This window comes from Lepidochelys kempii, chromosome 10 (genome assembly GCF_965140265.1).
Source record: "Lepidochelys kempii isolate rLepKem1 chromosome 10, rLepKem1.hap2, whole genome shotgun sequence".
NCBI classification, from domain to species: domain Eukaryota; kingdom Metazoa; phylum Chordata; order Testudines; family Cheloniidae; genus Lepidochelys; species Lepidochelys kempii.
In genome coordinates this window covers 68,964,971-68,978,462 of record NC_133265.1, presented here as the reverse complement: position 1 = coordinate 68,978,462, position 13,492 = coordinate 68,964,971, and the positions used below count along the sequence as shown (strand labels likewise).

Here is a 13,492-nt window from a genome sequence, read left to right as displayed (position 1 = left end):
GCTTCACTTGGGAAATTATTTTACTAAATGATACGATTTATGGTTTCAACAGTGAGGGGGAGGGAGAACGAGTTAATTCTAATATTTGGTCTGATCCTAAAAGGTGCTCGGCCCCCAGTGGTACGTCATGTACCGCCAGGACCAGGGGTGTAATTACTATTACTCTGGAGCAATCCTATCCAAGTCAATGTAAGTGAGAGCAGGATTTGACAAATGTCTAAAAATTATGGATCAATTTTTTTTTGAATGATCTCTTGTGACTTTAGGCCAATTTTTTCAAACTTAGGTGCCTACAGTGAGGCTGCTAAACCCATAGTTATACACTTAACCAAATGTGGTCTTATTTTCGGGGGCACTGGGTATCCTCAGCTTCATTGAAGTCAAGAGGACCTGCAAGTGAAAATCAGGCCACTTTTTTGTTGTTGTTGTGGAGCTCAGAGTCTATCTATAGACACTCAGGCATGAAATCTCAAGCTGAGACACTTCCAAAAATATCATGCCACAAAGCAGACCAGAGGTTACATAACCCCTGTGCCGGACACCCCACCACTGTCTCTTGTCAAATCAATTTTGTTGTCACCAAGAAGTTAGATTCCAAGACGGAAGCAGCAACTGGTTGCAACATATTGAGCTGTATGTTATGCCAGACAGAAAAGTGAGGTGCAGGCCACAGCCAGCTTCTTGGCTATGGTTCTTCACGTAGCCTGTGTCATGTCCATGGAGCAACTCCTTTTAAATACACTAGGTTCTCTGTTGAAGAATTATTATTATTATTATTATTATTATTTTTATTGTTGTTCTGTTAGGACCTAGAGATAAGATAAGGACCTTGATGTGCTTGATGATGTACATATTCCTAGTAAGAGACAGTCCCTGCCTTCCTTGAAGAGCTTACAGTCTAAATAGACAAAGCAGAGAACAGATGGGAGGGGAAAAGAGGCACAGAAAGGTGAAGAACCTCGGGTCTCACAGTTGGTTAATGGCAGAGCTTTGATCAGTATCCAGGTCTCTGACTCCCAGTCCAGTGCTCTGTCTACTAGTCTTTGTTGGCCCCCTCACATTCTCCCCAGTGATAGTAAAAGCTATTGACAGAAGACTGCCTCCATTTTGCTCTTCTTAAAAGTGTGAAATCTTTGTTTTAGAAAAGGTAGTACTAAATGAATTTTCTTGTAGAAACAGAAGCGTATTCATGTGTGCTTTTTTTTTTTAACATTTTAAAGTGCTCGTCAGCTGAAGATGGGTGCACTTTCCTTTTGACTGGTATATGAGATAGTGAAGCAAGATTGTATGTGTCCTAAGCTGCTCCCAATTTATTTTAAATCTTCCAGGGAGTGTGGCTGCACTACACAATGTTTTAAAGTGCTAACATTACATTAGCAGATCTGAATATACATCTATCCAGCTACTACCTTGGTATTCCCGATATGGGAAGGCTGCTGTACATTAGGAGTTCCACCTAAAGGCTAAAATAGCTTTTCAACAAAAATTGGCCTTCACTTGAAGCTAGTGTCAGGGCAAAAATTCATTCTTAGGAGTTGTTTCAGAGTAGCAGCCGTGTTAGTCTGTATTTGCAAAAAGAAAAGGAGGACTTGTGGCATCTTAGAAACTAACCAATTTATTTGAGCCTAAGCTTTCGTGAGCCGATGAAGTGAGCTGTAGCTCATGAAAGCTTAGGCTCAAATAAATTTGTTAGTCTCTAAGGTATCATTCTTAGGAGTGTGCTGAGGCAATCCACATCCTGATCCCTGTGAGGGAGGGGCACACCTGTTAGGCTCAGTGCAGAAGAATAGTGCTGTGGATCAACACACAATTTGAAATGTGAAAAGAGTGGAATAGAGATGTGGATTCCACAACAGATTGTGGGTCTGATCCAAAGTTCATTGAAGTCAATGAAAGACTTCCAAGGACCTCAGTGGGCTTTGGATCAGGCCTGTGGCCCTTCATTTAAAATGTAATTGTTTTGCATTTATAAGGAAATAAGCACCTAGTAATATTTTCTGAATCACCCCTTTTCGTTTAGAGTTTGAGTTGTAAACATTGCTGCTCTGGTCCTTTTGTACACCATGAAATGACATGCAGAGAGCTACAAAATCTGGTTTTGATGTACTGCATTATTTGAGTCAGAAATGCTTCAGTGGCTTGCAGAAAGTGCTGATGGAACGTTCAGAAAAGCCATTTAAAGGAAATGATGATCAAACACACATGTTAAGGTGAGACCCGGATGGCTTAATGAATGTATGTTTGTTTTTTTCACCCCCAGCTTTATATTCAGGCCAGACGTCCGGAGAATCTGACCTTATCAATTGCCAGAGCAACATACCACTCTCATCCCCTGAGGCTGCAGGGAGTGAATAAAGGAGTACCATATCAACAGTACCAACCTGTAGTGATGCTGGAGCAGGCCTATACCATTCATTGGGATGGGAGAGCACCTGAGGATGTCATTCTGTACCCAATCAACTTCAACAGGTACCACCCAAGATTTCTTTTGAGAGTGTTCTGTCTCTGACATGAGTATTACTACGATGCTTTTCCAGGGTCCTGCTGATTTTCTTTTGGCACAATATAAGCAACTTCTGAGAAAGCTCCAGTAAGTTGTTTATGACGGACACAATTACAAACAAATGCCTCTGTGTTCACTTTACTGCAGCCTTTCTGATGTGCAGAGACTTTTCTCCTTCCAGTAAGTTCTGAAATAAAATCCAGTTTACAACGGGCCTGCTGACCCTGAAATCGGATCCAAAGGAGCCCTCATGTGCTCTCTCATTTGTTTACTCTAGTTGCTGCACACCCAATTTGTTTCCCATAAATATAAAGTGTAGAAATGTATTTGAATGGAGAGTCGCATTTTCTCTGTCCTAAACACTGCAATTTCATTCTTTATTTGTATCAAGTTTAAAAATACCAGGAGTCTGCTGAAATATTTCAAAGGTGATAAAACTCTATTCTGATCCAGTTTCCATTTTTTCTTGCACTTCCTCTATATAAAACTGGGACATATGCACTTTAGACTTATTTTTCCCCTGCAGGTTGTTCCTTTTTTTTAATAGATCTTTCCTGTTTTGACTATTGGGTAAAGGGACTGATTCTTATCACATGTATATGGGTTTTACATTGGCATGCTTCCATCCACTTCAGTGCAGTTACACCTGATTGGCACTGGTGTAACTGAGAGGAGAGAGAGCCTCACAATATGTGAGGCATACCCATTATTTACATTGTCAAAATAGATATTTAGGTACTATAGTGATAAGCAGCATAGAAAACCCTATAGTTGACACACAGGTTCTTTAGCACACATGACTTCTTGAGTCCTGTTACGATGATAAGAGCAGAGTTGTGCAAACAAACCCTTGCATTATTACATGTTGCCTAATCACATAGGGCAAGAGTCCCAAAGTATTTAGGTGCCAAAGATGTAGGTAGGCATGTAGTGGGATTTTCAAAAGTCCATAAGCAGGTTAGCAGTCTTTGCATCTTTAGGGGGTGCCTAAATACCTATGCAAATCGAGCCCATAGAGAATATCTAACTCAGCTCTTCCAAGACAGTTAAATTGCAAAGTTTTAGCTGAAGGTAGCACTTTTGGCTCCGTTTTGAATGGTGTTTGGTTTCCTTTAATTTTTGTGCTGAAAATTTTGTGGGTCAAATTCTGCCCTTCGTTACACATGTGAAACCCCACTGATGTCCATGGAATTGTACGAGGGGGAGGATTATATCTTTTTTTTATTCCTGATGCAGTGGATAGCACTGGAAATGTATATGACGCTGTACAGTGGGTATTCCACCAGACAGACATTCTGAAGCAGATCTGTTTCATGCCTCTGCTTTGGTTCCTTGGAACTCCTGGGTACGGGTGAGATTTTCTTTTTTTTTCTTTGGGGGGCAATGCATATACAGCAGAGGTGTTTATCCTTTTGCCCAAACAACATCCATTTTGAATACCTGCTGGTAGCTTTGTCCAAATGGCTCATTGCTGCTGCCAGAGAAGGACGTTCCCAATCTCCAGCATGGAGATGCTGCTCATAGAGATCATGTATCCCAGCATGAACTGCTCCATTGTAATCCCAGCAGCCTCCCCCCATGACTGTGCTGAGAAGGTGAAGGTATAGGTCTTGGGGGGGTGGGGGTATATGCATGTCACACCTTGCACACTCTCTTGCCATGGAGGAGCTATTAATATGTCTAAGAGTTTTCAAGGTCTTGTACTTTCACAGAGAAGAAAAGTCAGTATGTCATCTGCGGACACAAGCCCTAGTTCTGTCATTTATTTTCCTATTTTAAAAGTAATTTTCCTTGCAATTATAGAGCTAAATCCTCCGCTGGTGTAACTTGTGACTCTAGGGAAGCCATGCCAGTTTTTACTCCAGCTCAGGCTCTGGCCCACAGTATTAAAACAGATTCAAATTTATAAGCAGCCCCTGGGTCTCTGACAAAACCCAGCCAGAGATCTGGGCCTTTATTCTGGCAGGACATAAATGCATCACATAATCAAAACCCTACAGAGTGTGGTTGGTTTCACAAAAGACAACAAGAAAACCACAATCAAATCATTTGAATGGGGGAAAGCTGTCTGGTTTGAAGAAATACATAGAAAGAAAACCACAATTTTGCTTCATATAAAACTTACTAGCAAGAGTCTAGAAAGAAACAAGTGCAGCAAGTCCCTGTTTGTTCTGAGTAGATTAGATTCTCTAAGTAGGGCAAGAACTCAAATGATGTAATGGGAATGATGAAGAGTTTAGGCTGCACAGGAGAAGCACTGAGAAAAGAGGCTCTCATGGAAGGGCAAAGTAACTGAGGGGAAAAGAGAATTTTGATTAAAAACATTGTCTCTTAAGCATTTCCAAAGTGACAGTTACTTCAGCACAGCATTCTTATTATTTTTGGAATGGAAGAAACAACAAATTACCAAGATAGAGACAATCCAAGTTAGACCCCTTGGGAAGTTTCTACCTGCCTTAACAGGTCTTCCTGTTTGTGTGTGTTTTTTAAACACACAGCACTGTGAATAATCAACCAGAAAATGAACACTCTTGATGTAGTGAAGAATGTACAAACTGCATATTGAGCAAAACCAAGAAGAATGATTGATAAGCTTAATAGCAGTGTCTTGGGAGTAATAATTGCAGTGCAGCTTTATTAAATCATTAAATTATTTTTACCTGGCATTGGTAGAACAGTGGATAGCTATATCAGGGATACTGATATTTCAGCTAGGCAGCACTGGTGTTTCTGGAATAACTATTTTGAGTTGGCTAAAAGAAGGTCAGGGGGGAAATAAAGAATTTGACAGTGGGATGTGTATCAGGATTTGGATTAATAGTGATGCTGAATACTTGTATTGCCACCAGAAGTTCTGTTAGATCCCAACAGCGGTAATTTAAATTTAATTCAAACATCTGTTTAAAACAGTGATACTTAGACCTCGGTGGTTCAGGAGCCAAATTAGTGATCAACACTGCCCAAAAGAGCCACAGTAGTGTGGATTCATAGTTTCATTTTGTGTGTGTGAATGAATGAATGAATGAATGAATGTACTCAGAGCAAAATGACTGACCAGGTATTCTACAATTGGCTAATAATTAAATCACACAGTGAGTGGCAGGAAACACAGTAAAGAGCCACTTGCAGCTCCTGAGCCTCAGTCTAAGTATCACTGGTTTAAAAGACTGGAGCACTGAAATTCACTAGGTGGTCCAGAGGGGTAAATTGACATGCCTCAGTTGGAGTCAATGTGAATTTACTCCAGGTGAGACTCTAACCCAGTGTGTCTAGCAGCACTGCACAAGCATGTATCTAGGATGCGATTTGGAGCAAAAGCATTTAAGAGGAGCCCTTCCTTTTATCTGTGACTAACTGAAGGCATATCATGGATGTACCTATTCAGTGCTGATTTCAATGGTTACGTGAGGATTACAGTAATTGTGACCCCCCACACACCCTCAAAATTCCTTCAGTTTCCACTAAAAGAAATAAAATGGGATTAAGGAAATCAAACACGAACTTGACCTCTCGAACCACCACTTGCTGCATTTATGGCTCTGCTGTGGAAACTCTTGTACGGGCATTTTGCATGAAGAAAACTGATTTCCTTTCCAGTGAGAAGTACATGTGACTTATTGGGTATGGCAGTTGATTTGATATAGAAAACCAAGTCATTAAGGTCTGCAGACTGAGCTTTAAATTAGTGGTGCGCATGTCCAGGTTGGCTCAGAAAGGAACTTGTTTGTTTGTTTGTTTTTCTAGTGCATTGGGTTGTCAGATGGATGTGAGTTTTATTATAAGGATAAGATGAAGGTGTGCTATTGAGGTCTCTTGAAACTGTTAACATAGGACCTGGTAACTTGTAAACATTTTGGCAACGAACAGAAAGAGAATACCAACTGGAATTTTAATTATAGGGAATAAAGTCCTGTAGAACCTATCAAAATATTCTGAAGCCTGTTCTTGTCAAGCATAAATTGTGTGTGAAAGTTTCATGAACGGAGACCTAAGACCCCTCCACAATGTGTCTCATCTCACTGTTGGCCGATGTTCTTCATCGAGGCTGTTTCAATGTTCCCTTGGTTTTTTTGTCCTTCATGGAGGGATGGAAATTAAAAACTAGGTTAAGGGCTCTGCTCATTATGAATATCCATTTGTGAAGCACAAAGAACCATAGAGAAGCTTGTTAGGTGAGGGAAAGGGAGGGGGAGAGAAACTGGAAAGCTAGGTGGAGATTATAGGGAACATTGTGTGTCTTTGGTAAGTGTCTCCTCTCAGACTCTGGAGAAATGGTCCAAAGATTGGCACTTCATACAGTAGTCAAAGTCCTTCAATTTAATGACCTAGCCTTTGTCTGTGTGCAGAATCTCTAATCTTGGAAGAGGCTAAAGCAAAGATGATTATCAAATGCATGGTGCAGTGCAGTAAATCAGTAGGGTTTATTTGTGTTATCAGGAAAATCTAAAGAGGGCTCAAATCACCTCAAAGTAAATGTCTAAAGCATCATGTGGTAAATTGTACTCTGGAAATAGCCTGAAAAGCAAGAGCAATTAGGCTATACTTCAGCATTACTAATGAGCACCAGCTAATACCACTGTACTTGGTCTGTTAACGCTTAGAGAGAAACACTTTTCCCCCATCCGCTGTGATTCAGCTGACTGAGAGAAATACCAGGGTGTATCTGAATAAAAGACAGACATAATAAATTGATGAGGTCATTTATAGTCAAATCATCACAATCCCCCACAAAACCTCCCTGCAGATGCTCTGATCTGCCTTACTGCCACAGACTGTGGAAACACGCATGGCAGTCTTCATAATGCTTTATTCACCGGTACTGTCTTATGGCCTGCTGCTAAGTGCCCACTGAAATCAATAGAAGCTGATGTACTCAGCACTTCACAGGAGGTGCTCAGAACTTCGTTGCACCTCTGCAAAGGTTTTAGTGGTGGGGAAGGACTGGAGAGCTTTGGTTTTGTACTATTCTGATTGGAAGTGAATGAAATTGGATGTATTCATGTTTTCTTTGCACTCATACACTGGCATAGGGAAGGGCTGAATATTTACATTTCTATAGAAATGGGCACAGGCGGCCGTGTTAGGATTCTCATTTGTATTAGACTGGGGTCTGAAGGTCGGGTTCCAGGCTGTACCAGAGCTAGGGTTTGTGATCATATTCAATAACGTTGAAATCTTCTGAACAGAAACCAGGGATAAAAGAGTTATTTTGAATCTGACCCAGAACTCAAACCACAGAGGTAGGTTCAAATCTCCTCTACACCCCCCCCCCCACCACCATTCTCCATGCCCCAAATTTGAGGTTCTGATTTGGGCCCATTACTAACTTCTAGATGAAAAGGTGGCACTTTACCACTTTCTCCATGTTTAGCAAAGTGAGATCTGGATGAGTGTTTTGATCTAAATGACCTCAATTATCATCATGTGCCCTTCTGTATAAGCAAACTATCTATATTCTCCAGTTCCCCAAATGAAAATCCAAGGCACTAATAATATTTGGCTTTGTATGAGCTGGTTTCAACTTTGAGGGGATTATTGTCTACAGCGGCTTTTTTTTTTTTAATATGATTCATGCTTGTAGCTACTTATCTTGTGTACAATTAAATTCTTTACCAGTGATGCAACCTGGAGGAAAACAAAGAAAATAAGACCAGGCTAGAATGAGCCTGTTGCAAACATCCAAGCTGATGGAGACTTTTTTTAAGTTGTGGTTTTATTCTTTTATATATTAACTAGTATATGAGCAACACTTTTCTTCTACCATTATTACCTGGACTGATAAATATACAGGCAGATGAAAACAACTTTTCTGCAAATCAAATTGCTACTGGCAGCCTGAGGGCTGCAACCATCTTTTTGTTTTTATATATATATACAGTAATTAGCACGATGAGTCTCTGATGGCTGGTTGGGGCCTCTAGTGCAGCCAGGATACAAATAATAAATAATAATGTGCTATTAAATGTGAGTTAGGGTATCCTAAATCTGGCCCTAAATATGCTGATTATATCCCAGCTCAAATTCAATTATCCAAATAACATAAACATTAGTAAATATATTTAAACTCCCTGTGTCTCAAAAATAATTTTTCTTACTTATCTTTGATCCATTAGGCTAAACAAATAGATTGGCGCTGTAGTGAGCTGTTTTACTGTTAAGAAAGGAGCGGAGATGTTTACTGGAACTTCGGAATGCGAGTTGCTTAGCTGTAGTTACATACGACTGTAGTAGCATCTGTGAAGCTGTAGTAGCTGTGAAACAGCTTTTGTCACCCTCTGTCCCCGAACCTGTCCACTTCTATGCTCAGGGCTGGCCTGAAGATATTGGGGAAGGTTCGCGAGGTGACTCTTGACTGACTCCATTTTACGTAATAACCCTATGGAAAGAATGTGTGGCTCAGGCAATCTGTAGATCCATCCCCACCCCCAGCCTTCCACTGCAGATGCAGAACCCAGCTGCTTGTTCTTTTCTATCCTAGCAAGTGATTTAGTTTGGGTTTCATTTTCAAGGCTGTCTCCAGGAGGAAAAGGGCTAGACATGTTACTTTTCTTTTCTCACCCACTGGAAGCTGAGATTTTTCTTTTCTCCCCTTCCCCCAAACCAGCGGGTCTTGTGACTGTGAATTTCACAGGGCCCACAGATTAGTTCTCACCATATGTGTATGTGACATGTTCACAGAAAAAATAGTAATACAGTACTGGATAAACCAATTAAGGAGAGAAAATTGGGAAAAAAAATTGTTACTGTCAAGAAAGCCAGTGTGTTAAGGAAAAAATATGATGTCAGTGAAACTCCTAATATTACAGGATTTCTTTTTAGTCTGAATGTAAGGTTCTATGAGCCAAATACTGTGCTAACTCCTCCTCCATGCATACTAGCTATCACCAGTAGGGTTGGAGCTTTAATTTGTTGGACCTCAAATATAACCCCCTTTGCCTAAAGTGGCATAAATGTGAAAATGACACTGTGTGTGTGAATATTAACGATCTCTGCATAGATAATGCACAAATTTAGGCTCTCTTAGCCTCCAGAAAGGCCATTTTAAGTTTGGTTCACACCGCTCTGGTAACGTAACATGCTCTCCCTTTGTCACTAGAACTGTAGTGAGTTGTTTTCAGAAGTGGCTAGTCTTAACAAGGCCTTGAAAAGGAAAATTGCTGTCTGTTTGCCTGGTAGCTGTCTTGTCCCTGTGAGGACTTGACTTGAATGTGCTTAATGGACTGGAACTGAAGAAAAAGCCTGAAAAAGAAATTTGAGAGGAGTGGGATGGACCGCTTTAGTGAGCCAGTGGGACTCAAGGCCAGTCTGCTGAAATGTAAGGGGTTTGAACTGGGAGAGGGGTGGAGGGGGGGCAGTGAAGATACTCTCCAGTTTGTTCTCAGCCTTTTTTCCAGTCATGAGAGTGGGGAATACATCACACTCCCCTTTCCAAGTCAAGCACTGGAGTGGAGTTAGCCTTCAGGAGATGGCTGCTGTGTTGTTAACTTGGCTGAATGTGAGCTTTTGGTGGACAGATAATGAGCCTGCAGCCAGACAGTTCACTGTATCTGAAGACTCCTAGGAGACGTGAACTGGTCACTCAAACTGCCTTCTCACTGAGGTCAATGGGAAATGCAGATGCTGAGCACCTCTTGGGATTTGCTGCTAAAATGGAATGAAAACTTTGAGTATGATCATTTTTTCGTCTTATTCACTTCAGAATTCTCTCTGTGAGATTGGTATTACCCATTGGGATATTAACTTTCACAGGAGTGCGTGAGGATTTATATTTGAAATTTTCCTATTGATGTGAATAGGAATCAAATTGCTAAGCCCTTCCACACGCTTTGAAAATACATTTAATTGTGCTTGTATAGGTTTGGGGGAGTGGGGAATTAGAGGGCCATTTTTAAATCAGAGTAGCTTAATGGACTGGAACTGAAGAAAACTGGGGAAAACTGACCTAGTGAGCAAAAATCTCCCATTCTCCTAACTTTCATATTTTGGAAATCAGTTAATCTTTATTAATTCCCAGCATGTGCTGCAGGCAGCTCTAACCATTGGATTTTTTTCCCTCTGATATTTAGGCTATGTCTACACTACAGACCCTACAGCAGTATAGCTGCAGCTGCACCGCTGTAAGATCTCCCGTATAGCTGTTCTATGTTGCCAGGAGAGAGCCCTCCCACCAGCATAATTAAACCACCCCCAACGAGTGGTGGTAGCTATGTTGCGGAAGAGCGTCTCCTGCTGACATAGTGCTGTCAACACCGGTGCTTTTGTCGGTGAAACTTATGTCGGTCAGGGGTGTGTTTTGTGTTTTGTTTTTTTTTTCCCACAGGCCTGACTGACAAAAGTAGTACTTTTATCAGTAAAAGTGTAGACATAGCCTAATTCTCTAGCCACATTCTGTTCTGCACTGGTGTAGAGTTACTCCAGATTTAAACCAGTGACATCAGGATTTGATTTCTAGATTTCATAGTCGTCAGCCATAGAACAAGTCATGTCAACAAAATCTTCATGGTGGTTTTCAGGGGCAGAACTCTGCACCTTTAGAACCTCCAGTAGCTAGGACAGTATCAGGGCTCCTTATGTTCTCTTTAGGCCAACAACTATGGCTGTGTCTGCACTGAGCAGCTTATAGTGGCACAGCTCTGCCGCTAATGCCATGCTGCTGTAAGATATGCAGTGTAGCCACTCTTTGTTGGCAGGACAGAGTTCTCCTGCCGACAAAATAAAACCACTCCTAACGAGGGGCTGTAGCTTTGTCTGTGGGAGACGCTGTCCCGCAGACAAAGCACTGTCCACACCAGTGCTTTTTGAGGGTAAAACTTTTTTTTTGGTCAGGCGGGGCGAGGGGGTGTGCGTGTGTGGGGGTTGTTTTTTTTTCCCCTCCCTCCCCCCACTCCCGCCACCCTTGAGCGACCAAAGCTTTCCTGATGAAAGTGCACTGTAGACATAGCGACCAAAGCTTTCCTGATGAAAGGGCACTGTAGACATAGCCCCAGGGACATGTTCAAACACATGTTGGTCAGATCTGACATTCCATCCTCTAGAGGGCAATGTTCCACCTAAACCTATATGGTGCAAGAGCTTTGTAGGAGAATCATAGAATATCAGAGTTGGAAGGGACCTCAGGAGGTCATCTAGTCCAACCCCCTGCTCAGAGCAGGACCAGTCCCCAATGTTTGCCCCAGATCTCTTAATGGCCCCCTCAAGGATTGAACTCACAACCCTGGGTTTAGCAGGCCAGTGCTCAAACCCCTGAGCTATCCATCCCCCCAACCCCTGAGCTATCCCTCCCCCCAAAGAGAGGGGCAGCAAGCAGATGTACGCTCCTGTTAAACTTACTTTAGCCGAACCTCTTGTCTGTACCACTCCAAGTTATACCATTCTCACTTCAGAGGCAGATTTATCATCATGCCACAAAAATCAGGCATTACTGTATTTCCTTGTTTATTCCTAAAAACTACTGGCATCAGTTATGCAAAATCTAGAAACTGTGAATATAAGATACTTTGTGTGTACTAAGGGAATATTTCAAACTTTTTCCTCTGTGTATTTCATTTGGGGCCTTAGGCAGTCCTCTGGGTCTTCTGGAGCTGTGCTTTGGACTCAGCTGTAGAGGGAGGTTCAGCTTTTGCTGGAATTACTATGGGACTCAACAGTAGTAAACTATAGATCTATCATGTGTCCAATAACAGGAAATCTCTGAATCGCTTCTCTTTCCTTCTTCCATTTCCCCCTTGTTGCTTCCTGTAAATTTGATCAAAAAATTCAGCAGCTGGCAACAGCGAAGAGAACTTTTTAAACATTTTGGTATTTTTGCTTCACTTGGGGAGTCAGAACAGCAAATGTCAATATTGCAATAAAAAAGGGTCACAAGACCGCCATTTCCAAGAGAAAATAAACAGTGCTAAGCAAACTCATTTAAAAAAAAACCCATGAAACACACTGTGTGGACTGTTGAATGACAGTAACACAGGAGCAGAAGCTGCAGTGTTGAGATATGCCTGTGCCAGTAGACATTTTAAATATTCAGTTTAATATTTGAAAATATTTGGTAGGACTCAGTAAACCTTGACTTTGTACCAGTTCTTATTTAGCTTTGCTTCTTCAGGTGCCAAAAGTCTGGGGAAAAAACAGAGGAAACTGACCTCCCAAAAAGTTTGTTTTTTTTTTTTAAATCCCCTACTATGAGAATGAATGGAATAATGTCACTAGTAAATGTTGTAAACACAGCTATTTTCTCTTTCATTAAAGCTTCTAAAATATGAATTTGATTTTAATTTCATTTTAAAGGGTCAACTCCAAAAAAATCAGACTTTCTGCTTGAAAATTGTTAACCCATTGTTACAAGTAAATCCCCATAACTGAAAGAAAAAAAAATCTGTTTACTTTCTACATTTGACAGCATTTTATCTACAGTTAGTTTCACTACTTCCTTTTGTACAGGTTTCACTACTTCCTTTTGTACAGTCTGTTAATCACCATCCCCTTTTATTTTGATCTTTCATTCAACATGAGGGAGTCTAAAACTGCAAATTCTCGCAGGTGAAGTACCAAAAGATGAATTAAAATCAGTGGCATCCCTTTACAGATATAAAAAGATAATATTTGTAAATGTTTCCCTTTATGATAACCAGAGCAGATCAGAAAAGTGATGGAGGAACACAAGCCATATTGGCTTTCAGTGGTCACTTAGTGGCTTTGGAAAATCCCAGCTGATATTGCTTACATGTTAGGAAAGGTGGAACATGGCCCGTTTGGCTCAGAGATATATGCCAGTCTAAATTTAGCTTGATCCATCTGTGAGTTCTAGCTGTTACTTCTCCAGCTGAAAACGAGAGTCCAAACAGAGAGGTTTAAGTTCAGAAACACTGAGGAGCCATAATTTAACTGCTTTCTCTCTCTCTCAAAAAACAAGGGGGGAGAGAGTAAGGTTTCCTGCAGCTAAAGTTCCAGCCACAAGGTTCCCTACATTCAACACTCCACAGTGAGTAGGAATAG

The 13,492-nt window shown here is 41.1% G+C and overlaps 1 protein-coding gene across 9 annotated transcripts in view; it reads left to right on the top strand.

Moving 5' to 3' along the window:
- Positions 1 to 13,492, top strand: part of LOC140895014 (cell surface hyaluronidase CEMIP2-like) — an 84,752-nt gene that overhangs the window by 42,293 nt on the left and 28,967 nt on the right. For all 9 annotated transcript variants that reach the window (XM_073304100.1, XM_073304097.1, XM_073304094.1 and 6 more), the window contains one exon: positions 2,261 to 2,469. In XM_073304100.1, coding sequence (XP_073160201.1) covers positions 2,261 to 2,469 — 209 coding nt within the window. The remainder of the gene's footprint in view (positions 1 to 2,260; positions 2,470 to 13,492) is intronic.